The sequence below is a fragment of the Bufo gargarizans genome, chromosome 1, assembly GCF_014858855.1.
Source record: "Bufo gargarizans isolate SCDJY-AF-19 chromosome 1, ASM1485885v1, whole genome shotgun sequence".
NCBI lineage: Eukaryota > Metazoa > Chordata > Amphibia > Anura > Bufonidae > Bufo > Bufo gargarizans.
This window is the reverse complement of record NC_058080.1, coordinates 580,550,602-580,577,830: the sequence shown is the minus strand read 5'-3', so window position 1 is coordinate 580,577,830 and position 27,229 is coordinate 580,550,602. Positions and strand designations below refer to the sequence as shown.

At 43.6% G+C, this 27,229-nt stretch overlaps 1 protein-coding gene across 1 annotated transcript in view; it reads right to left on the bottom strand.

Annotated features, from left to right (window-relative positions):
• Positions 1-24,745: 24,745 nt before the first annotated feature.
• TRAFD1 (TRAF-type zinc finger domain containing 1) overlaps positions 24,746-27,229 on the bottom strand; it is a 53,420-nt gene continuing 50,936 nt past the window's right edge. The window contains exons 11-12 of the mRNA XM_044275796.1: positions 25,936-25,957; positions 24,746-25,469 (exon numbers count right to left, since the gene is read on the bottom strand). Coding sequence (XP_044131731.1) covers positions 25,419-25,469; positions 25,936-25,957 — 73 coding nt within the window. The 3' untranslated portion in view covers positions 24,746-25,418. The remainder of the gene's footprint in view (positions 25,470-25,935; positions 25,958-27,229) is intronic.

Sequence of the window (27,229 nt, the reverse complement as noted above, 5' to 3'; positions counted from 1 at the left end):
TGCCGGATATACCTGCGATACTGTTGGGGGATTTCAACAATGTAATATCTCCAGCGTTAGAATGAACAGATCTGGACATCTGTTAGAGAGGGAAAGCACCCCGTTTGGGTGGATTCTATGTGAAGCCTCCTTGATAGCTCTCTGGAGAGTGAGAAACCCACAGGGAAAACTATTCTTGCCACTCCACTACATATGGAACATTGTCTAGAATAGATTTAATATTGGGTAATGCTATGATGAGCCACCTCATTCGGGAGATCAGATATCTTCCGCGACAGATATCTGATCACTCCCCTGTGCTTGCTGCTGCTGAATTCTCGTCTTCTAGCCTGAGAGGGGACAAAATATGGAAGTTCAATCCATTCTTGTTACATGTGCTTGCAGATGTGACTGCATTGGTGAACAATTAAAGGAGTTCTTTACGTATAATTTGCCGACAGATAGACTAGTGGTGTGGGACATGATGAAAGCTTTTCTTAGAGGAGTGTTAACAGCGGAGGTGAATAAAAAACAAAAATGAATGAAACCAGGGCCACAGTTCATAAAAACTGCTAATGGAAGTGGAGATGGCAGAAGCTAGGTATGTAGAACACTCCACAGTTGAGTCTGAAAGGCAATGGTCAGAAGCACAGCACAGATTGAATGAGCGTTTACTACTAAATGCAAAAAATAAATGCTTTTTTCAGAGACAATCATATTATGAATAGGGGGAAAAGGCGGGTAGAGTATTGGCACTGGTGGCTAGAGCTCAACAGCAACCAACCTATGTAGCTTCCCTACGCAATTTCAGAGGAGAGTTATGTAATACACCAGAACAGATACTAGAAAATTATGCATTTATTTTACTCCTTTCTGTATGGTTCCAAAATCTGTGCTTCAGAAGCAGAGATTAATGACTTTCTTGATCCGTTAAAACGACCAACTCTAACTGTAGAACAGAGGTCTATGATGGACGCTCCTATCACTATAAAAGAAATGGAAGTAGCAGTGGGGGATATGACCAATAATATAAGGCCCCTGGAGGAGATGGACTGCCTGTAGAAATGTATAAAACTTTTGCTTCCATACTTTTGCCACAATTATTGGAAGTGTATAAGGAGGCTCATAAGTTGGGCAGATTGCCCACTTCCATGAATGAAGCGATCATAGTGGTGATTCCGAAGCCGGGTGGGGATTTTCTGGAGGCGGAGTCCTACAGGCCCATCTCTTTGCTGCAAGTGGATGTAAAGATACTGGTGAAAGTACTAGCGAACCGCTTAAATTCAGTGATGGCATCTCTTATACATACTGACCAAGCAGGCTTCATGCCTAACATGTCAACGGCAGTGAACATTAGGAGATTGTATTTGAACATTCAGGTGGGTCTGTTCACACCTTGAATGCAGCGGTCATGTCTCTTGACGCAACAAAGCATTCGACATTGTGGAATGGCGATCTTTATGGAAAGTTCTTAAAGTATAGGGGTTTGGGCCAGAGTTTATCAAGTGGATACAAATATTGTACCAGTCCTACAGCAAAAATAAGGGTTAATGGGAAACTTTCAGAATCTTTTACATTGCATTGAGGGGCTAGGCAGGGATGCCCTCTATCGCTCTTATTGTTCGATATAGCAATAGAACCTCTGGCAGAAGCACTCAGGAAAGCGATTGGGGTGAAAGGATTGCAATTGACTGAAAAGGTGGCTTTATATGCGGATGATCTGTTACTTTTCTTGGACGAATGGGGCTCCTCTCTTCCAGAAGCTATGTCCATAATAAATGGTTTTGGCAGACTGTCTGGCTTAGGCAATAGAACTGGCTTCGTCCAGTTTATGACATTATCGGAAAATGTAATAGATATACCAGGCTTACAAATAGTGTCCTCCTTCAAATATCTTGGTATTAATAATATATTACAAAGAAAAAAATATGGGGAATTCAGCCCGCACAACCCCTAGCAGGTGCAGATTGCTATGGCGAAATACAGATACAAACGCAAAAACACAAAATGCAATCGCACTCTACAACCAGCACTCTGCCCTGCCTTTATGCTGGATGTTGAATAAGGCATTGGTGTACATTTTGGCCAAAGCGTAATAAGCCACTCACCACGTCAAGGTCGCCTTCATGAGTGGTCCCTAACACTAGTTCCTACCTTTTATGGGCCATGACAGCCACACAAAGTGCATGCTGTACCTGCGCTCCCTGGACTTTGTGTGGCTGTCATGGCCCATAAAAGGTAGGAACTAGTGTTAGGGACCACTCGTTAAGGCGACCTTGACGTTGTGAGTGGCTTATTACGCTTTGGCCAAAATGTACACCAATGCCTTATTCAACATCCAGCATAAAGGCAGGGCAGAGTGCTGGTTGCAGAGTGCGATTGCATTTTGTGTTTTTGCGTTTGTATCTGTATTTCGCCATAGCAATCTGCACCTGCTAGGGGTTGTGCGGGCTGAATCCCCCATATTTTTTTCTTTGCAGTCTATATTGGAGGCGTGGCGATCTCCATGCAGTCATGCACACCTGACCAGTTAGTATGCCCTGGAGGCTGGTTTTAAAGTCAGTATAAAACTGAGTCTGCTTATATAGCACCTACCAGTAGCCATTAGGCTCCAGGAGAAGTACACTCACCTAAAGAATTATTAGGAACACCTGTTCTATTTCTCATTAATGCGATTATCTGGTCAACCAATCACATGGCAGTTGCTTCAATGCATGTAGGGTTGTGGTCCTGGTCAAGACAATCTCCTAAACTCCAAACTGAATGTCAGAATGGGAAAGAAAGGTGGGCTACAACAGCAGAAGACCCCACCGGGTACCACTTATCTCCACTACAAATAGGAAAAAAAAGAGGCTACAATTTGCACAAGCTCACCAAAATTGAACTGTTGAAGACAGTTGCCTGGTCTGATGAGTCTCGATTTCTGTTGAGACATTCCAATGGTAGAATCCGAATTTGGCGTAAACAGAATGAGAACATGTATCCATCATGCCTTATTACCACTGTGCAGGCTGGTGGTGGTGGTGTAATGGTGTGAGGGATGTTTTCTGGGCACACTTTAGGCCCCTTAGTGCCAATTGGCCATCGTTTAAATGCCACGGGCTACCTGAGCATCGTTTCTGACCATGTCCATCCCTTCATGACCACCATGTACCCATCCTCTGATGGCTACTTCCAGCAGGATAATGCACCATGTCACAAAGCTCGAATCATTTCAAATTGGTTTCTTGAACATGACAATTAGTTCACTGTACTAAAATGGCCCCTACAGTCACCAGATCTCAACTCAATAGAGCATCTTTGGGATGTGGTGGAACGGGAGCTTCGTGCCCTGGATGTGCATCCCTCAAATCTCCATCAACTGCAAGATGCTATCCTATCAATATGGGCCAACATTTCTAAAGAATGCTATCAGCACCTTGTTGAATCAATGCCACATAGAATTAAGGCAGTTCTGAAGGCAAAAGGGTGTCCAACACCGTATTAGTATGGTGTTCCTAATAATTCTTTAGGTGAGTGTATATAGTGGGCTCAGCATGCATGTTGGTACTTGCATCCCTGGATCCGATGAAAGCTGTAATGGCACCGGACGGGGTTAAAAGCAGAGTGTGCTTGGCGTGCATGCTGTACCTGCGCTCCCTGGACTTTGTGTGGCTGTCATGGCCCATAAAAGGTAGGAACTAGTGTTAGGGACCACTCATGAAGGCGACCTTGACATGGTGAATGGCTTATTACGCTTTGGCCAAAATGTACACTAATGCCTTATTCAACATCCAGCATAAAGGCAGGGCAGAGTGCTGGTTGCAGAGTGCGATTGCATTTTGTAAAATCAGAGGTAGTCAGACGCACAAGTTTGTGTGACCACCAACCGGGGTGCCCACAGTCGAGTAGTATCACCCCACTACTCTAAAAAGTATGACAGCAATCAATAGAAGACTGGGCACACCTCAAGATATTAAGACACTAGATTTAATCGATTAAAACAGTTCAAAATAATAACATTAAAATAACAGTCAAGGACAATATCTGTAAAATTCATAATAAATATTGGCATTAGAATAACACTCACAAAACAGTATCTGTGAATACAGAGTAAATATTATGACAATGTAAACCTGTCAGTACGCTGAGGATCCTAATAAGTAGCAGATAAATTCATAAATCGGCTGATTGTATGCGCAGTAGCCCAGCCGATCTTACAAAATTTCAAAGACACTCAGTCACTGATAGTGAAACCGGGATCCTTAACAATAGCAGCACGGCATCAGACACAAGGCAACAACTAACGAGGTAACTGTAAATTCATATCCCTTGTTGGCAGGGTAGTTGTAAATCTGTAGCGCTAGCAAGCAGCTTGGTACCACCTTGATAGCGCCTGCAGTGAGGATGTTATTTGCAACACCCGACCAGCACAACACAGTTTGAACTGCTTTTTGAACTGTTTTTTGAGTGTTGTGCTGGTCGGGTGTTGCAAATAACATCCTCACTGCAGGCGCTATCAAGGTGGTACCAAGCCGCTTGCTAGCGCTACAGATTTACAACTAACCTGCCAACAAGGGATATGAATTTACAGTTACCTCGTTAGTTGTTGCCTTGTGTCTGATGCCGTGCTGCTATTGTTAAGGATCCCGGTTTCACTATCAGTGACTGAGTGTCTTTGAAATTTTGTAAGATCGGCTGGGCTACTGCGCATACAATCAGCCGATTTATGAATTTATCTGCTACTTATTAGGATCCTCAGCGTACTGACAGGTTTACATTGTCATAATATTTACTCTGTATTCACAGATACTGTTTTTTGAGTGTTATTCTAATGCCAATATTTATTACGAATTTTACAGATCTTGTCCTTGACTGTTATTTTAATGTTATTATTTTGAACTGTTTTAAATCGATTAAATCTAGTGTCTTAATATCTTGAGGTGTGCCCAGTCTTCTATTGATTACTTACCAATTGTTACGCACAATCCATGAGGTGTGGTGGAAATCCAGGAAGGTGGCGGATGTTCATAGGTTTACTAGATTTACACCGATTTGGCTCAACCACATGTATGGGGAACTAAATAAAGTAGCTAATGCACAAGTGTGGGAAAAATACTGTCTTAATCGTATTCACCAATTGCTTGATAATAGGGTACTTAAAGAATTTGGTCATTTGCAACAGGAATTTAAATCACCTAGAACCCTCTTTTATGTCTACTTGCACATGACATGCCATTAGTTCCCGGAGCAACACGGTAAAAGAATACCTGTCGCAAAACATCGTATTATAGATCTTAAGGCTTCCCATGGAGCCACTGGTGGAGTAATTTCACTTCACTACTGGAATCTTATGGAGGCAAAATGGAAGAGATGTCCATTGGCTCTATACGACAAATGGCGGCAAGATATCACAGATCTGACAGAGGAACAATGGAAGACGGTCTTAGAAAAATTTCCTGGAAACAGCAGTAAGTGAGGCCCATAGAGTATCTCAGCTGTACTTTTTCCATATAGTGTACAGGACCCCTAAAGTGTTGAAATAAAATGGGGTATAGGACAGATGATCAATGTCCAAGATGTGGGATGCCTAACGCAGATCTAATCCATCTCATGTGGAGTTGTCCACTATTAAGACGATACTGGTTGGATGTTGTTGAGATCATAAATAAGGTATTTCGTGTTAAGCTAGGTATGACAGCATTAATATGCATATTAGAATATGTTAAAGCATTTCCTATACTGGCAGAGAAAAAGGTAGCCATTATGCGTATACAATACAATGCTAGAAAGCTAATTGCATATTATTGGATTGCCCCCAGTCCTCCTAAAGTAACAGAACTAATAGAAAAAGTTCATACTTTGGTGAGATTGGAAGGATTTGTGTATCAGAAAAGAGGCAATACTAAAAAGTTTGATAAAATATGGAATGCATAGATACAACACTATAATGTTACATTATAATCTTTGTATCTGTGTAACGGATAGGTGAATTTTTCAAATTTTGAAAGTGCTGTGCCAGTTGAATTCTGTCGCACTTTATCATAACTAATATACTGTTATGTTTGTATTAGCTATGTTACCATACTACACATGAGAATGCATGATGTGTATGATTGAACAAGATTCGGTGGACCTACGAAAGAAAAAGTAAAAGACTTGCACGGACCACCACCCCCAATAAAAAATTAAAAAAGACTTGCACGGAAACACGTGAAAAACTACACCATCTCTTACTGTACTTTATTTGTTCAAAAATAACAAGGATTGCAGAATGGACCTTCTTTGGTGTTACAGTCTTATGGGAAAGGGATATATATTTGTAAAAGTTTCTTATAAAAGTGACAAATTATTTGAATAAAAAAAAAAAAAATCCTATAAAAGAGGGAACCACCCCCAGTGTTTTATTCTGTCCTCTTTCTTTTCAGGTGCTGGTCCTTTGTTCTTCGGTTCCGGCAGCTTACTGGCGGTCTGCATCGTGCTAGCGCACCTTGTTTTGCTCCTCTCCGCGGCGTCCTCGGTCCGGTTTTCCGCTGCCGATGGGCGCCACCATTTTCCGGACGTGACGTCGTAATGGCGTCTGACGTCACTTCTGGGTATTCCTCGCGGCTGTGATTCACGGTCGCCGGGGATCATATTTTCTGCTTCCTCCTGTTAGCATTTTTGTTACTTCTATGCCCTGGTAGGTATCATTTCTTATATTTATAGGTGTTTCATAAGTTTGGTTATTTTTTTTCCCCGCCTAGGGGCGGAGTTTTTCTTCTGGGTTTAGTCTATTTAAGGAAGCATTGTGCACCAGCTCGGTCTCTGGCTGCACATGCTTCACAGCTAGCTCCCAGAGCCTTTTATAAGCTGGTATTTTTTCTGCTTATAGGCACCTTTGTTCTTGGATAACCTCTTTCTTCTGCTACCTTCGGTGTGCCTCTTACCTTTCTGCTTAGTAACATTTGTTTATATATACAAATATCTTATTGTCTTTTCCTCCCGCAGTGATTTCTTCTCCGCGGGATCCTGATAGCAGATAGTCGGCTTCCAAGCGGAAGCATTTATCTTGCTCCGATTGTAGCACTCCTTTGGATGATTGCTATCCCTACTCTAGATGTGACAGCTGCCGTCAGAGGGTCCAACCTTCTGGTGAACCTACCATGCAGGATATGTATTCATGGGTGAAAAGCTATGTGGACGCTATGGGGTCCTCTGCTCCGATGGAGAGACCCTCTGTGGTCTCCTTAGTTTCTTCCTCCTCAGAGTATGAGGAGCTTACCTCATGTATTTTTCCTCCAGAAAAAACACAGACTACTCAAGTCCATTAGGTCGGGGAACCATGATGTTGACACGGGGAAGCCTTCCGATCCCGCTATTCGGGCACCACGTGTCTTTAAAGCGGATGAGACCCTCCTTCCTCTCTGTCATGCGTACAGAGTGGAAGAAACCTGAGAAAGGTCCGGTTCTAACTAAAAAAATTTGAACCATGTTCCCTATGGCTAAGTCCTTGGTGGAATCGTGGGGTTCCATTCCCAAGGTGGACATGGCAATAGCCAAATTGTCCAGACGCACTCTGGTTCCAGTAGACGATTGGTCTAGTCTGCAGGATCCCCTTGGCAGGAGAGCAGAGTGCAGTCTAAGAAGAGGTTACACTGCAGCCACAGAATCCGCTTCTACAGCCATTTCTCTACGTTCCTCTGGACTTGCCTGAACCAGATTCAGACTGACATGGATCAGGTGGGGTCTCGTGACGACATACTGGCTGCCTTTTAAACCATTAACCTGGCAACAGATTTCCTGTGAGATACCAGCTTCAGCTAAAATTAGCCATGGCCCTGTGTCAGCAGCCCGTAGGCCCTTATGGCTTAAGCCTTGGGTTGCTGAAAACTCTTCTAAATTCAATTTATGTGGCCTTCCCTTTGACCCCAACCGTTTGTTCTGCTCGAAGCCTGATAAAATTATGGAAGGAATATCAGATAAAAAGGGGAAGAGTCTTCCCCAACAGTCCTTTCGAGGGCAGGGCAGACAGGACCGTGGGGGTAGGTCTGGCCAGCAGTCAAGATCTCAAAGGGACTGGGGAGCGCAGCGAAGGGGTTTGAGGCGCTCTCGCAGAGCAGCCAAGGATAAAAAAGCCACCTCCTGACTACGGGCCTCCTCGAGTCTCTTGGGTGACTCCCGTTACTCCTGCCAGAAAGCTTCCCTGTTCCTCTGCCTCATCTACCTGTCGGGTGCAGTCTCTCCCACTTCAAAGAGAGTTGGATCTAAAATATTTCAGATCCCTGGGTCCTGAATATCTCCGAAGGTTATTTGATCAATCTCATCTCTCCTTCTCCAGACAAGTTCATCAAGACCAAGCTCTTACAAGCTGCCAAGCAGTCAGTTCTGGAGGCCTACATTCAGAACTACATCCACAAGGGGGCTCTGGAGGAGGTTCTGGCAGGGAAACGGGGCTTAGGGTTCTATTCACCAGTTTTTTTGGTTCCGAAAGCGTCAGGAGATCTCCGGATGACTATCGATCTGAGTTGTTTCAATCGGTAGATAAGGAAGGTGGCGTTTCGTATGGAAACAAACAATCAGGTCAGTGGTTTACGTTCTCCGTCCTGGGGACGTAATGGCAACCCTAGACCTCAAGGATGTATATCTGCACATTCTGATCCATCCTGCTTCCAGGAAATATCTCAGGGATCGTGGTCCAGGTGTCGGGTGTCACCAGACACCTTCAGTTTGTTGCTCTTCCTTTTGGCATTTCTTCTGCCCCTCACACTTTTACCAAGGTGGTGGTTTCTGTGGTGGCGGCTTTAAGACTTCAGGGACTGACCATCATTCCTTATCTGGACAACTGGCTTTTGAAAGCCTCTTCTCCGGCGGTCCTATCCCAGCATCCTCATGTAGAAATCTCCTTTCTGTTCCACTTAGGTTGGATCATCAACTGGCAGAAGTCGAACGCGAGCCCGTCAACTTCAGTAAGATATCTAGGCTTCATAAAAGACTCAGTTGGGATGTCTCTCCAGTTCTCTCCAGAAAGAAGAGCACGGCAGAGGTCCTATCCGTTCCCCGGCGAGTCCCAATTCGGACTCTCATGAAGATGTTGGGGCTCATGTCAGCTTCTGCGGAAGCAGTCCCTTGGGCTCTGTGGCACCTCCGCCCTCTACAGTGGGAGGTCCTCTCCAAATGGAATGGCAGCCCTGCCTGGCTAAACTCCCTGTCTTGGAGAACTCTGTTTTCCCTCAGATGGTGGATCCATCTTTTAGATGGAAAGTCTATGACCCAGCCAAACTGGATCATATTTACAACAGATGCATCCCAAGTAGGCAGGCGCGCTCACCTAGATGACTCTCCAGTTCACGGAACCTGGTCTCCTCAGGTGCGGCTTCTCTCATCCAATCTCTGTGAGATTCAAGCTATCCGGCTAGCCCTTCTTCACTTCACCCCTCAGATCTGGGGCAAAGCTGTGAAAGTCCAGTCAGACAATATGACTGCAGTACTTTACATTAACAAGCAGGAAGGCACAAGATCACTTCCGCTCCTATCAGAGATCGGGCTGATTCTGGATTGGAGAGAGTCAAACCTGTCCAAATTCTCTGCTATCCACATTCGAGGCTCCCTCAATATGATAACGCATTGGCTGAGCTGCTGTCTTCCAACAATGGAGTGGTTTTTACATCCTGGAGATATTCAAGCAGATAGTCCTCAAGTGGGGGATGCCAGAGGTGGATCTCATGGCAACAAGGTTAAACGCCAAGGTGGAGAGGTTTTGCTCCCTTTACAGGGAGGACAACCCCCTGGTGATAGATGCTCTGTCAATATCCTGGAGGTTCAGGCTGGCTTAAATCTTCCCTCCGTTTTCTATGATTCCGAGGGTATTGATGAAAATCCGTCAGGATCAGGCCTCGGTGATAGCCATCATACAGTTTTGGCCGAAGAGATCCTGGTTTACCCAGCTCACCCAAATGAGTCGAGGGCAATATTGAAGGCTCCCCCCCTCAGCAGACTCTGGTGTCGTGAGACATGCACCTCTGCACAGATTCAACCTGACAGCCTGGAGGTTGATTAGTCCCTTTCTCAGAGTAGAAGGGTTTTCAGAGTCGGTCCTGAGAACGCTGTCTGTCTCATTCAAGAGCTGACTCTACCAAGAGAGCCTACTCATGGATTATGAAGATATTCTCAAGGGAGGTGGGGGCTGCAGATCCGACCCTCTCTGCTATCCTTCAGTTCCTGCAAGATGGCCTTGACAAAGGCCTTGCCCCATCTACTCTGTGGGTTTAACTTTTAGCCATCTCAGCCTGCCTCAACAGGTCTTTTTCTCAGGACCCGCTCATCAAAACGGTTCCTTAAGGGAGCTGAAAGATTAAAGCCTACAGTACTGAGACCTATTCCTCAATAGGAATCCGTAGTCCTCAAGGGGTTAGCATCTCCCCCCTTTGAGCCTTTGAAGGAGGTGGCTTTCAAGTTCATCACATGGAAGCTTGATTTTCTTCTTGCAGTGACTTTGGCCAAGAGGGTCTCCGAGCTTCAAGTTCTCTCAGCACACGAGCCCTATACCATCTTTTTTTCAAGACCGGGTCCTTTTAAGATTTCAGCCCTAAAGTTCCTTTGTTACAGAATATCAACCAGGTGATATCCCTCCCGTTTCTTTCTAAACCTTCTACCTCCTACGAGGAACCTGCTATACATCCTCTGGACGTCTCAAGATGCCTCCGGATCTATGTGGATAGATCAAAGGAGTTTAGGAAATTAAAAAAATCTTCTAATCTTGTTTGCCGGTAAGGTTAAAGGCCATAAGGCATCTAAACCATCCAGCAGTCGATGGATTAAGGAGGCTATTAGGGAAGCCTTTGTTTCCCAATATCTAAACCCTCCGGGGTTCGTGAAGGCCCATTCTACTAGGGCCATAGCCACTTCTTTTGCCGAGAGGAGTCTTCTTCCTCTCGACATGATTTGCAAGTCTGCCTCCTGGAGCTCTGAATCAACATTCATCTCCCATTATAGATTGGATTCTAGATTAGCTGAGTACTCGGCCTTTGGGCAGACTATACTTGATTCTGCCAGGCATGAGGGCCCTCCCTAGGGGTTCTTCTTGCCATCTCCCCATCTGTGCTGCTGGTAGGACGTAAGGGAATCGTTAATTTCTAACGATAATTTGTATTCCCTTAGTCCTAACGGCAGTCACAAAGATCCCACCCTAGTAAGTTTAGTTTTTTCTTGCTACAACACAGTGGGCTGGGGGTGGTTCCCTACTTTATAGGGGGTATTTAATTGTTTGATTTACTTGGGCTCATTAATAATTCCACCGGTCCTACCAGTCCATGGGGATGGTTAATACCATCTGTGCTGGTGTTAGGACTAAGGGAAAACAAATTATCAGTAGAAATTAATGATTTTTACCTGTCTGTCAGCAGCAACATCTCTAACAAACCAAGCCCAAGTTCACATATCTGTTGCTCACCTGAGTGTAAAGAAGTATTTGTTTTAAGAGGTCATTTACTCCTTTTTGTAGATTTTTGAGTTTTTGCAAATGAGCATATGCACTCAGGTGAGCAATAAATATGTGAACTTGGACTTAGTTTACTAGAGGTGATGCTGACACACTCCCTTTACTGTATATGTTAATCTAGGAATATAACACAGGCACGGCCAGTGGGTGTAACTACATTAAATGTCGCAAGCTAATCAATACGTGTGACTGTGTAAGGAACATGTCTAGAAGTCATACTAATATTTGTTGTAAAGGGATTATCCGACTGAGAAAATTTTGGACGAATAGACCAAAAAATTAAAAATAATCCCTCACTGATCCCCTGCTACTTTCATTCCCATGCTAACCAGGTCTGCACCAATCTATACTTCCTGGTCTCATATTGATACACAGGAAATCCCCCACTCAGCCAGTCACTGCATTGGTGTATTGACAATAGTGTAGGCAAGTTGAATAACATATAGGGGGAGGTAAATGAGTGGCTCAATAACCGCTGTAGGAAGGAGAGGTTTTGGTTTCTGGAGAACTGGGTAAATTTCTGTTGGCTACAGGCTTTATTGTAGGGATGGGCTGCACCTCAGTGGGGAAGGTGCAGCTGCTTTGGGGGAGAAGCTAGCCAGGTTGTAGGAGTGTTTAACCTGGGGAGGGGTGAGTTGACTAGCTGATAGAAGGGGCAGTGCAGATAGTGGCCTGGGGAAAGGTAATGCAATAGGGTGGGGGGTGTAATGGTCAGAGGAACTAGAACATTTCATAAAGAAAGGTGTAGACCAGGGGTGGACTGGAAACTTAAAGAGGTCCTCCGACAGTTAAGAAAATTAAAATACTTAAATATTACTTTACAAAAATATATATTCCCAAATACCTTTCATTAGTTATAATGGCTAGTTTTGTCTAGGGAGCAATCATTAGAAGAAATAAAATGGTAGCCATCCTATAAGTACACACAAAACCTGTCCTAATCACCCAGGAGGACAATTTAATTCACAACACTGACGTAAAGAGCTGCCTCATCTTCCTCTCTACTCTGCTTGTCAGGGGTTATGATGATCCTGAATACAGTTTAATATGATCTTCAGCTGAAACTCTGTAGAAATGGAGCTCACGAGGAGACATGAAGTACAGAGAGGATGTGGCTGATGAGCAGCAGAGCTTGTATGCAGTCTCCATTACCACATTCTGTCCTCTCTGCACTTCTTATAAACTAAATTCCCCAGAGATTCAGCTAAAGATCAGCTGTATTTAGAATTAGAATCCCTGACCAGTAGAGCAGAGAGGAGGATGAGGCAGCTCTTTAGTGTAAGTTGTCCTGCTGTGTGATTAGGACAGGTTTTGTGTGTTTCCCCAGATGATTGCTCCCTAGCCAAAAAGGGTTAATTTTAATGTAAATTTGTTTTCCCTTAGTCTTAGCAGCACAAGTGGGGAGTTCTCCCCTGTCAAACTGGCAGGACAGGTGGAATTCTTATTGCTAAGATCGGGTGGGAAATTTGTGTGCTGCTGTTAGGACTAAGGGAAAACAAATTTACGTTAAAATTAACGCTTCCCTTTCGTCCTAACCAGCAGCACAAGTGGGGAGTTCTCCCCTGTCAAACTGGCAGGACAGGTGGAATTCTTATTGCTAAGATCGGGTGGGAAATTTGTGTGCTGCTGTTAGGACTAAGGGAAAACAAATTTACGTTAAAATTAACGCTTCCCTTTCGTCCTAACCAGCAGCACAAGTGGGGACCTAGCAAGGAGCAAAACAGACAAATTGAGAGGGCGGCATTCAGAATGGTACGTCCAAAAACCACTCCCTCAGAATGCCTGGAATCTAGGTGATAATGTTTAATGAAAGTGCTCTGGGAACTCCAAGACGCTGCAGCACAGATTTGTTTTAGGGCAGGGATGCCCAACCTGCGGCCCTCCAGCTGTTGCAAAACTACAACTCCCAGCATGCTCCAATAGCTGTAGGCTGTCCAGGCATGGTGGAAGTTGTAGTTTTGCAACAGCTGGAGGGCCACAGGTTGAGCATTCCTGTTCTAGGGAAACCAATCTTTTCTCCGGATAAGAGGTGGACACTGCTCTTATAGAGTGGGCAGTGACAAAGGATGGAGGAGCCAAATCCTGAGCTAAAAAAACTTAGCAGAGTGCCTCTTTCACCCACCTACCTAAAGAGGGTTTAAAGGCCTTAAGACCTTTGTTTTTCCCTGAAAAGGACACAAGGAGGTTTTCAGATCTTCTAAAGTCCACAGTTCTGTTCAGGTAAATTTTGAGATTTCCAAGGAATGGAGGGCTTCTTCCTCAGGAGCTGCAGGAGAGGGACACAAAATCGGTAAGGTAACGGTCTGATTAGTGTTCCTGAATGACGGAAGTTTGGGAACAAAGGTCGGTAGAAACCTCAACAGGATCCTGTCCTAGAGGAAGAGGGTGTAAGGCTCGGCGGCCACCAAGGCCTGAAGTTTTCAAATCCTTTTGGCTGAAGTTATGGCCAACAGAAAAGTGACCTTTAAAGATAAAAATCTAAGGTCTGTTTCCAAAGGTTCAAAAGGGGGAGAGGACAACCCCTTTAGAATGACAGATAAATCCTATCCAGGGATAGGTCTCAAGAGGCTAGGTTTTAGTCTTTCGGCTCCTTTGAGGAACCTCCTGGGTAGGGGGTCTTGAGCTAAAGATCTGCCTAAAAAGGCAGAAAGAGCACTGGTCTGAACTCTGAACGTTGACAGGTTTAGACCCTTGTCCAGGCCGACCTGGAGAAACTGTAGAATAGCTGAAAGAGGAGGATTTGAGAGTACAACCTCTTTAACCCCTTAAGGACGTAGGGCATACCGGTACGCCCTATTTCCCGAGTCCTTAAGGACTCGGGCGTACCAGTACATCCTAACTTTAAATAGAGATTCCGGCGCCGCGGGGGTTAATTGGAACAGGATGCCGGCTGTGAGACAATGTGGTAAGCGGAGGCATGTAGAGGAGGACCTTTAAATTCTAAAACAAGAGAGGAGAAAAGCCGTCAGATACTCCATGGAAGGCTGCCTGAACTGGCAGACCTAACCGGAAGCTGAAAAAGAAAACAAACATCTAGGCGAAAAGGGACAAAAATATAAAGGTTGTGTAAACTCATCAGACACTGTCCACCGCCACTACGGAACAACCTAATTAAAAATTTTTTTTTAAAAAAGGAGATACAGAATGGGGTTATCAGAGGTATGGACAAAATAGCCAGACAGGAAACGGAGATGGTATAAATACTGTGCCAGGAAGGGAGTGTGGACACCGAACGCCACAAAGTCCCAGAAAAAAACTGGTAACAGAACCAATACCACCCTCGCAGGCACGCCACAGCAGAAAGGAGGCATACGAGAACCAAATGGCTATGAAAAGAGAGAAACAGTATGTGGGGGAAATGCAACTACTCGCCCTGCCGAAGGGGAGAGTAGAAGAGGCCAATGTGGCTCAGTTAAGAACCAGCACTTAGGAGTGACAACAAGGGCAGCACGACCGCTCTACCCGGTGACGGGAGCAATGCAGACAACTCACATATGCAAACTGAGAAGGTGCATACCCAAACTCCACAAGGAGGTAACGCTAATGTCACTGTAGCAGAATGTAGAGGCAATGCACTACCCATAAAGGGAACAAGGCGCTAAACCAGCGCTATAGAAATCAGTAGGTTATACCAGGTGCAAAAAAAAACTTACTAATGCCCACCAGAAGTGAGCAAACCCATCAACTGCAGCATTTCATGGTATGGGCAGATGACAGTGCTACAAGAGGACATAGTTTTACATTAGAGGGGCAAAGGTTTAATAGTAATATCAGGAAGTATTACTTTACTGAGAGAGTAGTGGATGCATGGAATAGCCTTCCTGCAGAAGTGGTTGCTGCAAATACAGTGAAGGAGTTTAAGCATGCATGGGATAGGCATAAGGCCATCCTTCATATAAGATAGGGCCAGGGGCTATTCATAGTATTCAGTATATTGGGCAGACTAGATGGGCCAAATGGTTCTTATCTGCCGACACATTCTATGTTTCTATGAATAAAGTACCTGTCAGCCAGCGCCTCAGGTACACACCATACATACAATGCCTGGTGGGACTACCGCACCCAGTGATGGCAGAACATGAGCACAGTGCCACCTGTGGAGAAGGAAATGTATGCACAAGCACAATTACAACTAGCGAGAAGGCTCCACCCTTCAAAGGATGAATGCTTTGTAGATACCGCGGGTAATGCTAGGGCCGATACTCCTTGTGGAGGAAGGGGATGCAGTAAAAACATAGATGCAGTGTCCCCCACCCATGCGTCATGTAAGCCCCATTTGAAGGATGAACACAAATACTTCCCCTGGGAAGGGGTCACACAGTAGTAGCCATAAAATCTCTGGCCAGCGCAAAGACTGCCTGATAGGGGGGAGGCCATAGCAACAACTATGGCCTCCAGGGCCAGAGGAGAGGTTCTACCTGAAAATTAGATCAAACACCAGTAGCCACCATTAAAGGAGGAAACTGGCAATCGGTGAGGACGTTCCACCTACTGATGGAGTGTGGACGCCGAGCGTGCTAATGACAATCCCTTACAGGGACTCAAGGCAACAGCCTGTTAGCTACCCGCCTACCTGGAAGGCCGAGGCTGCCACGTAGGCGCTCGACACCAATCCAAACAATGACTACCTGAGGAAGAGGATAGTGTGAAGCAGTCACAGTATCCAGTAGTAGTGCCAAAATACCACTTATGACGGGGGGATAAGGCGATTGTAGGTACAAAGTCTAGCAAATAGGCCACCCATGGAACAGGATGCAATGCAACAAGGAAGAAATTAAAGTAGTCAATGTTCAAGCCATTACTTAAATAAGAAAGACTGGTAATGCGATAGGATGGACAGCTTCCAGAGATAGTAAATCACTCTGCTGACAGAAAGAGGGGAACCAAACAAGATGTACAGGGTTCACTGATAGTGCAAGCACTACTGCCTAAGGAAGGAGGGTAACGCGATAGTCTTTATAGGATCCAGTGGTAGAGCAATTACTCTTGGTGTAACTATTCCGTCTATGGAAAGAGGGCAATGCTACCGATGTATAGGATCCAACGGGAGGTGCAAATACCCTGCTTATGAAAAGAGAGTAATGATACAGAATGAATAGACTCAAGTGGTAAGTGCAAACACTCCGCTGACAAAAGGAGGGTAATGCTACAGGCTGTACAGTACCCAGGGGAAGTGCTATTACTCTGCCTATGGAAGGATGGTAATGCTATGGGCTGTACAGTATCCAGTGGTAGTGCAAGTACTCAGCCTATGAAAGGGGGGGTAATGCACTAGATACCGTACAGCCTGTAGCAAGTGCAATTACTCCGCCCATGGAAGGGGTTAATGCTACAGAATGGGTCCAGCGGTAAGCACACATATTCTGCCGAAGGAAGGGACAGGACCTACAGAATCCAGTAGTAGTGAAACAACTCCGTCTATGGAACTACAGGGTGTGCCGCCCCTTGGGGATGGCGGCTACACCGGTACCAGGGGCGACCAGGAGTAGCAGACAAGGTGACACTGTAGCTAGTGGGTAACCATGGATTTGAGATCCACTGTTCCTCCTAGTCTTCCAGTGGTTAGCTCAGTGTATGCAGGATGGGTATAGCCGAGAGGAGGAGCTAACACTTTTTTGCTTAGTGTCGCTCCCTAGTGGCAGCAGCTAACCCCATGGTCTTCTGTGTCCCCCAATGATAAAAGCGAGAAAATAACAGATAAAAATATAATACTTCAGAAGCTTTATTAGCCACACCTCTGCTTATCTGTGAATGAAAACCCTTATCTAACACCAAAATATATTTAAAAAAAAGAAAAGAAATAAAAGTTATAGGAAGAATTCTTCAGTCAGCTTCAAATCTTCAAAGGTGGACTTCTCAGATATTAGTGCAAAGACTCAAACGTTGGAAAAAATCCAGGACTGATTCAAGAGATACTGTCCTGGACTGTGTGGATACTGTCCACACACTCATATTATAAAAAAAATAAAAAAAAATATTTCTAACACACCCATGAAAACAAAAAAATGGTTCAGGCGGGGGGGGACATATTAACAAGGAAAAAAAAGCACACAATATGGCAACCCGCCCCCAAAAGAAATAATAGGTGGGGGGTAGAATGCAATGATATTGATGTTGTAAATCTGTCCAAAACTGTACTAATTAAGAATCAACATGAAGTTTTGACTCTAGGTTTAAATTTTGTTCCATCTACTGACTTCGATATGTTCATTGATATCAACAAATATGTCAGAAATTTAACAGTAAAAAAAAAACATTTTTCGGAGGTGGAGAACAATTTGGACTCTGTTAGAAAGCAATTGCAATAATATGTATTCAGGTTTATCGTTCAGAGAACAAATATCTCTTATGACCTTAAATAAGCTAGTCAGTCAGTCCCTGATAATGGAACTCTAGATTGTGTACCACAAAAATTTTGTGTCACCAATCCACAGTTCTATCCCAAACAATTACTTACTGTGGGTATGGATATCTTTCAAGAGGTGATGGAGAAGGAATTGTCCTTCTTTAATGAACACAAGGACAGTAAATATAAGTATAGTAATCTAACTAAACAACATAGAATAGCTCCCCAAGAACTGAAAGATACCCACAGTATCGTGATTAAATTGGCTGATAAAAGGCAGAGCGGTAGTGGTTCTTGATAGAAATGTATATGAAAGCCAAATGATGGATATCATTATGGATTCCTCCACATACAAAAAGTTAAAATCAAATCCCATTGAATTATATATAAAAGAATATTCGGATATTATATGTAGATTCAGGGTATTTTTCATATAAGGAATACTCCTACTTGGATGTGGAGGCTCCCATTACACCCATTCATGCCTTACCAAAGATCCATAAAGGAATAAACCCACCCCCACTCCGCCCAATTGTCTTAGGAATCGGCTCACTGACTGAAAGATTGGGCCTGTGGTTAGATTCTATTCTACAACCTCTAGCAAAACGAACTCCGGGGTACATAAAGGACACTAGTGATGTTTTAAGGAGTTTTTTTTAACCAAAAATGGTGCCTCAACTACAATTGGCCCACTGCCGATGTAGTGAGCTTGTACCCTTCAATTCCACATCACATTGCACTCTTGGCATTAGAATTTCATTTACACAAAATATAGCCATCATGCTGATGAATACATTCAATATACAGTCATGTGAAAAAATTAGGACACCCTTTGAAAGCATGTGGTTTTTTGTAACATTTTTAATAAAAGGTTATTTCATCTCCGTTTCAACAATACAGAGAGATTAAAGTAATCCAACTAAACAAAGAAAACTGAAGAAAAGTCTTTTCAAGATCTTCTGTAAATGTCATTCTACAAAAATGCCTATTCTAACTGAGGAAAAAAAGATAGGACACCCTTGCCCCTAATAGCGAGTGTTACCTCCTTTGGCTGAAATAACTGCAGTGAGACGGTTCTTGTAGCCATCTACCAGTCTTCGACATCGGTCTGAGGAAATTTTACCCCACTCCTCAATGCAGAACTTTTTCAGCTGTGAGATGTTTGAGGGGTTTCTTGCACGTACAGCCCTTTTCAAGTCACCCCACAGCATCTCAATGGGATTCAAATCTGGACTTTGACTTGGCCATTCCAGGACTCTCCATTTCTTCTTTTTCAGCCAATCTTTGGTTGATTTACTAGTATGTTTTGGGTCATTGTCATGTTGCATGGTCCAGTTCCGCTTCAGCTTTAATTTTCTAACTGATGGTCTCACATGTTCTTCAAGCACCTTCTGATACACAGTAGAATTCATCGTGGATTCTATGATGGTGAGCTGACCAGGTCCTGCTGCAGCAAAGCAGCCCCAAACCATGACACTTCCACCTCCATGCTTCACAGTTGGTATGAGGTTCTTTTCTTGGAATGCTGTGTTTGGTTTACGCCAAACATGTCCTCTGCTGTTGTGTCCAAATAATTCAATTTTGGACTCATCTGTCCAAAGAACATTATTCCAGAAGTCCTGGTCTTTGTCAACTTTATCTCTGGCAAATGTCAGTCTGGCCTCGATGTTTCTCTTGGAAAGCAAAGGTTTCCTCCTTGCACACCTCCCATGCAAGTTAAACTTGTACAGTCTCTTTCTGATTGTAGAGGCATGTACTTCTACATCAACAGTAGCCAGAGCCTGCTGTAGTTCTCGAGATGACACTTTAGGGTTTTTGGAGACCTCTTTTAGCATCTTGCGGTCTGCTCTTGGGGTGAACTTGCTGGGGCGACCAGTCCTGGGCATGTTGGCAGTTGTTTTGAAAGCCCTCCACTTGTAGAATATCTTCCGGACAGTGGAATGGCTGATTTCAAAATCTTTTGAGATCTTTTTAAATCCCTTCCCAGACTCATAGGCTGCTACAATCTTTTTTCTGAAGTCCTCTGACAGCTCTTTTGCTCTCACCATGGTGCTCACTCTCACTTCAACAGTCAGGAGCACACCAAACTAAATGTCTGAGGTTTAAATAGGGCAAGCCTCATTCAACATGCAGAGTAACGATCTACTAATTATGTGCACCTGGTGTGATATACCTGTGTGAGATCTGAGCCAATTTAAGAGGGAATACATGTGAGGGTGTCCTATCTTTTTCCTCAGTTAGAATAGGCATTTTTGTAGAATGACATTTACAGAAGATCTTGAAAAGACTTTTCTTCAGTTTTCTTTGTTTAGTTGGATTACTTTAATCTCTCTGTATTGTTGAAACGGAGATGAAATAACCTTTTATTAAAAATGTTACAAAAAACCACATGCTTTCAAAGGGTGTCCTAATTTTTTCACATGACTGTATATTGGAAGTCACACAATTTTTGTTGGTGCACAATTATTTTTGCTTCAATTAACATTTATATATTCAGTACAGATAATCCTTATCTAGAGGACATTCAGTGGTATGGCAGATACACCGATGACCTGCTCATGGTCTGGGCTGGCGATGTATCTGCCATACCCTCATTTGAAGCCTATCTTAACAACACAATGCGGTTTCAATTGATTTTCTAGATCTAACCCTGACAGGTATTAAAGGGGAGGTGGTCCAAAACATACTCTAAACCAACAACGGGCAACACTATTCTCAGACGCGGATAGCCACCATCCCATACATACAATCAAGTCCATTCCCGTTGGCGAATTTATTCGCGCAAGACGTAATTGCAGCGATGATATATTCTTCCATTATGAGAGCAATATCATCGCTGCACGCCTGACATCCAGGGGTTACCCTATGTGGATGATGCAACGGGCACAGGGAATAGCACAGAGAAAGAAGCGTGGAGATTTGTTGTTTGGAAATATTTAATCCAACAACAGATTCAAAAATACTAAACAATTGCCAACCTTGGAACTTACATATAGCAACCAGTTTCGTCAAATCCGAGAATCCATTTCAAAGTGCATCTCTTTGTTATTTGAAGATCAAGCATTATATCAATTGTTGAGAGATGGACACAGGGTGGTCTCAAGATGACCTCCGTCTCTTGCAACCTCACTGTGTCCCTCTCTCTTCACTTCCCTAACTAAATCAAAACGCAAACAGACCTGGTTGTAATACATTGGATTCACATGATGTGGTAGTCACCCTTGCAGAGCCTGTGGTCATGTCCTCCCCCAGAAGACTTTCCGAGATTCATCGGATAACAACAGTTTTCCTATCAAATTGTACATTAATTGTAATTCCACCGGAGTGGTTTATGTGATCGAGTGTGTGGAATGCAGACTTCTGTATGTGGGTTGCACAACTTGGAGATGTAAAATCGAGATTATTGGAACATTTAAATTATATTACAAATAGCGCATACGTGAATATTTTGAATGCTGGGAAACATTTTACCACTTCCCACAACAGAAGCCTGCATACCTTTTGTGCATATGCAATAGAACAGATCTCCTCCCCTTTGTGGGAGAAAGATACGAAAAAATTAACCCTTTAAAGAGAAGCTTTCTGGATTTTGAAATTAAACACAAGATATCCCACGGGACTAAATCTAAGGAAAGACTTAATGTATATTTACTGAGAAGGAAGCACCCCTTTAACCTAAGCGTTAGCCATGCACCTATAGGTTTGTTTTTAGGTTGATTTGCTATAGTTGAGAGTTCAGACACTGCGTTTTTTTGTTAAACATAGAAAAGCAATATTTGTTGATACAGTGTCGGTTAAAATATTTACTCAATCTAGGCAAAACCACATTTTATGTTTAACATGTTTTATCAGGGCTTTTTTTTCTCAGAAAAGGTGGTGGAACTCACCCCCCCTCCCCTGGCCACGCCCCTGCACGTGATCGTCTGTGTTGTTGCTGGGTTTGACCACACCTCTAGTCTCAGGTGCAGCTTAAGTGGTAATGCCTACTCCTCTATTTAGCTATGCGGTTTATAGATCTTTTTGGTTGTGAAGAGCGGGTGTTTGGCCCTCCTCTGAGTTCCTGCTCGTCTGCATATTTTGGAGTTAAGTGTCTTCTCCCTATTTCTTGTTTGTGGTTTTCCCCTACCTTTTGGTATTGGGCCTGAGGGAGTCTTCTGTTCCTTCAGCTGGGAAGGAACAGGTCATCTCGTGTCCTGACACTATTTCCAGGGCCCTACAGGGCCCTAGGTTCCAGAGTGTGAACATTCCTACCATCAAGGTCTGTTCATACTTCTAGTAGTCAGGGCTCAGGTTAGGGATTCACTAGGTGGTGACCTTTTCCCATATCCAAGCCTAGTACCTTTTCCCCTTCACTCCCACACCGTGCCGTGACACTGCCACTACACTGCAATATGCTGAGAATTGGCCGGACGCAGCACGCATCGGTATTTATCCAACCAAATCCCAGCATATTTGCCGGGTAGCAGTCGGATCTCCCCACCGGAACCTATTATAGTCAATGAGGTGTGCAGGCAATGCCAGAACATCAGCCACAAATGTGAAACTGGACTTAGTTTTATTATAAAGGCTGTGATAAAGGTCTAACTGGTAGAAGCAAGATTAAATATCAGTGATGCACATTTTATAGTTTATTTATTGATGTATAAAATACATTTAAAATGAGCAACCCCAAAAAGCAACATAGAAATATCTGTTTTAAAGTATCAAATAGTAAAGAATGAGCCATACGAGGTTCTATAAAATACATCCAGTACGAAAAGATTAGATAATCAGGCACTTTGCGGTACTACAGATTCCCATCATTTGGCAAAATGGTTTCTTTTACAAACTGGCTACTTCCACTGCATGAACCTGATTGGTCCGCTTTAAGACATTTCTCAGAAATTGTTTATCTGCATATAATTTATCAGTTCTTGTTAAAAGTCGGCCAGTCTACCATTATGTTCACTTCTGCATTGAAGGCTCATTGAAATCCGATGCGAATTCTATTGTTTTGGTCTGGAAAGATAGCATCAGCCACCTATTTTCAAATCAATGGGATTTATTGGTTGCCGCTGATGTCAGTCATCTGACACCGTTTCAGTTTTTTTTATAATGGTAACCAAGATGCAGATGTGAACAGAGTCCAAAATAAATCAAATCGATAAAAAAATAGCCAACCTGATGAAAACGCTGTACCGTAAATCAGAAGAAGCACAGACTGAATGATTAGCTAATGGAAGCTATAGTGAGAACAGTCATACGTGTACTTAGTAATAGAACAACATGTAAACATATTCATACACATGGGGGTAATTTATCATGAGGGCAAATTTAGATATCAGTTTTGCTTGTGTCTGTGTTGGAGTACTTTAAGTACTAAGTTTAGCAAATGTTGCACGTGGCTTGATAAATTCGAAACATCTTTATACCTAATATTTTTGACTAGAAATGCTGCTCTGGTTTTTCTACTCCACCCTCCTACTGGTGCGATTTAGCAAAAGTTGCAGTGGTAAATCTGGAGTGCAACTGGTCAACGTAGGCCACATTCCCACCCACTTTTGTAAAGTGATGAAGGTTGACTTTTCTTTTTACACTAATGATATATTCTCCCCAAAGAATACAACTCTGAAATACACATTACAGACATGCAGCCCACTTTACAAGACAATTCTGTAAACCCCATGATGTAATTCCAATGACTAGTGCAATGTACAGGCAGCCTGTTATAGAGCAGGAGGAGCTGAGATTGATATATAGTATTACGGGAAAATATTCAGTAAAACTTGTAATTTATACATTTATATAATTATATTTCTCTAACTTAGGCCTCATGCACACGAACTTATTTTGTTTCCGTGGCCGTCCCATTTAATTCAACGGGTCCGCAAAAAATGCGGACAGCAGACCGTGTGCTATCCGCATCCGTATGTCCGTTCCGTAGACCCGAATTTTTTTTTTTTTACATTTTCTATTTTTGTCCGTTTTAGGCATTGTTACAATGGATCCGCAATAAAAACGGATGGCATATGGATGTCAGTGTTTTTTTTTTTTTTGCGGATCCGCAATTTGTGGACTGCAAAACACATACGGTCGTGTGCATTTAGCCTTAGGCTACATTCAGATGACCGTTCTGTTTTCCAGTACACAAATTGCGGATCTACAAAACACGGATACCGGCCCATGTGCGTTCCGCAATGTGCGGGCCACACATGGCCAACGCTATGATAGAAAATGCCTTGGGAATGCTCTTATCTTTTTTGCTGGGCTGCAGAACGGAATAACTGATGCGGACAGAACACTGTGTGCTGTCCGCATCTTTTGCGGCCCAATTGAAATGAATGGGTCCGCACCAGTTCCGCAAAATTGCAGAATGGATAAATGCGGACTCATTCTTACAGTCGTCTGAATAAACCATTAACAACAACCCTATGAACAGCTCTCAGTACACGGAGGAGGTGTTATCAATGACTGACAACTATCTATGTATATTACAGAGAATGCTATCAATCACTGATAACACCTCGGAGGGTGGTCTTTTCCCACAAAAATATATATCAATCTGCTCGGCTTCTCCTGCTCTATTACATGGAGCCTTCACATTGCATTCCATTATGTGGTGATGGGTCCTCTAAAGTGCATCTATCAGTATGCTCAACACTATTAAAACTATGCATACTGCCTGCTAGGGTTGATTATGCTGATTAAAACGATACCTTCCTTATGTCTCTAGGTTGCATTGTTGTTGAAAAATCTCAGTTTTTATCATCATGCAAATTGCCTCCACTTTCAGGTCACATCAAGACAGCGCAGGCCGGGAGAAGACAAGATGTCTAGTCCCGTCATTCCCGGGGAAGGGAAGATTGGCAATAACTGAAGGGTGTTAACTAACTGGTGCTCTGAGGGCTCCGGCCAGCCCCTCGGGGCTAGGTGGAGCCCCGAGGGGCTGGCCGGAGCCCTCAGAGCACCAGTTAGTTAACACCGTTCAGTTATTGCCAAATACAAATAATACAAATGGAGATTTCTCGACAATTGTTCAACCTAGAGACCTAAAGAGGATATTGTTTTAATCAAAGTGATCAATCCCACTAGACAGTATAGCTGGTGTAATAGGTTTGACCATACTGACCGATACTCTTTCAAAATCCAACCCCTCTGGCTGAATACATGGTTAGTCTTTTATTGCTTTGAATATTTTGCTTATTAAATGAAAATATTGCTTTATATCTTTTTTTGCATGAAGTTTCATCATTCCAGCAAATTAAGTTAATGCACACTGATAAAACACTGATCTCTTAGAGAGCGGCAGTACAGGAGGTGCCATGAATATAGCAACAGTCCAAGAAAAATCTGCTCTAGACCTGAATTATAACAGCAGGTTAAGCAAAATCTCACTGTTCAGGTGAATAAATGTAACCTGCTCAAATCATACAATCCCATTATTAAAAATTATAAGCCCCATACAAAAGATATATACAAAGAAACATCATAGACAAACATATATCCCCTATCATATACATAAAGAAGACAGTGTTCAGACAGGACTAGCCCTATAAAGGAGTGTGCCCGCACCTTCTTGAGCAGTTTTATAGACTCTCCTTTACAGAAGTGTAATAGAAGATATAATACAAAAGATTCAAGAAACATATAGAGACGTTACTCCTCCTTATCAACTTCGTCAGACCTTGAGTTCATCTTCTTTTTCGGCTAAAATCAGAACATACAGAAATGAGTTAATACAGCACACCAGAGTCATGACAATAATGGCACATGTATTCCAGTTAAAATAAGTTATCCCCTTTCCACAGGATACTGGATAACTATCAGATCTGTGGGGGTCCTACCGCTGGGGCCCAAATGATCATGAGAACGGGGGCCCTGTACCCTGTGGAGCCCTCCTGAAATGGATGGAACGGCTGGTCAGTAAAGTCGCCTCCGCTCCATTCATTTCTCTGGAAGTGTCTGAGATAGCCGAGTACAGCGCTCAGCTATCTCTGGTGCTCCCACAGAAATGGATGGGGTGGTGGCGCCGATTTACCACCAGTTGCTCTGTCCATACAGGGGGGGCTCCTCCGGGTACCAGGCCCCCATTCTCGTGATCGGTGGAGGTCCCAGGAGACTAACCGGAATACCCTTTTAACTTCTTTATAGGGAGGGACGCTGGCTTTCTTACCTTGCCTCTGGTGCTGGTGTTCCTGCAGAAAAGAGAAACAGACCTTAATGAACACACAAATCCCACACAAAGCACCCATCAATATACAAATACAACAAAGAATCCAGATTTTTCATCACTAGATAAGTAGACTGTGGACATGAGGAGACTGCTCACAACACAACTATAATCCAAAGACCAATATGTATTATCCGTGTTGATTCTTCCATTGAAATAAATGGGAAGCTGAAAATAAAAAATGTAACATGCAAAAAATTTGAGCGGATTACGCGCTGATTTTTTCAGTGCGTTCTCAAAATCCATCATGTGTAATAGTTAGGGCTACACGGCGACACAATTTTTTTTGTAATTATAGTCAATGGTGTCGCACTGTGACTGGAACGGCGGCAAAAACCCATCCAAGTTGGATCTTTGTGTGACTGTTGCATCGCAGTGTGACACCATTGACTATCATTACAAAAATGTTGCGCATTATGTCGCAGTGTAGTTGTACCTCTTTTGTCACGTGACAAAAGTCACCATGTAGCCCTAGCCTAAAGTGTTGTCCTATCTCCCTTGTTCACCTCCACAGCTCAGCAATTCCTGGAAGTTTAGTGGGTGGATCTATTCTATTTAACTGAAGCCAAAAAGGCAGGCAGCGCTCTAATGTGCGCATTGTGCAGACTGCCTGCATGTGCACATTCCCAATGCTAGGTTCTGCCATTCTATCTCATCAAAGCTGTATAGGCCAGCTCCAGGACTACTGCACATGTAATGGAGCTGACCTATACACGAAATGCTGCAGCGCCATGGACGGGAACTGCCACGCATGCATGCTCCTGCAATCCCAGCCACGACAGTAAGAAGAGGAGTTCACCCCACTGCGCAAACGCTGCCACTGCTGCAAGATTGCAGCGGTGGCCATATCCGCAGTACACACTACAAGGGGGCATTTTCAATAAACCACTGCAATTGGCAAATTCCTTCTATTAAAAGGGTTGTTGGGGCTTTTAATATTGATGACCTGTCCTCAGGATAGGTCATCAATATCAGATCAGCGGGGGTCCAACACCCGGCACCCCTGCCAATCAGCTATATGAGGAGACGCAGTGTGCACGTGCCTTTTCTCTTCCTGTTCCTCGCTGCTGTCTATAGCAAAGCAGCGGTAAACAGGAAGAGAAACCGGAGACAGAACATGTGCACTGCGCACGCCATCTCCTCATACAGCTGAATGCTGGGTGTCGGACCCCCGCCGATCTGATATTGATGACCGATCCTCAGGATAAGGGTCCAGTCGCACGTCTGTAGTGTATTG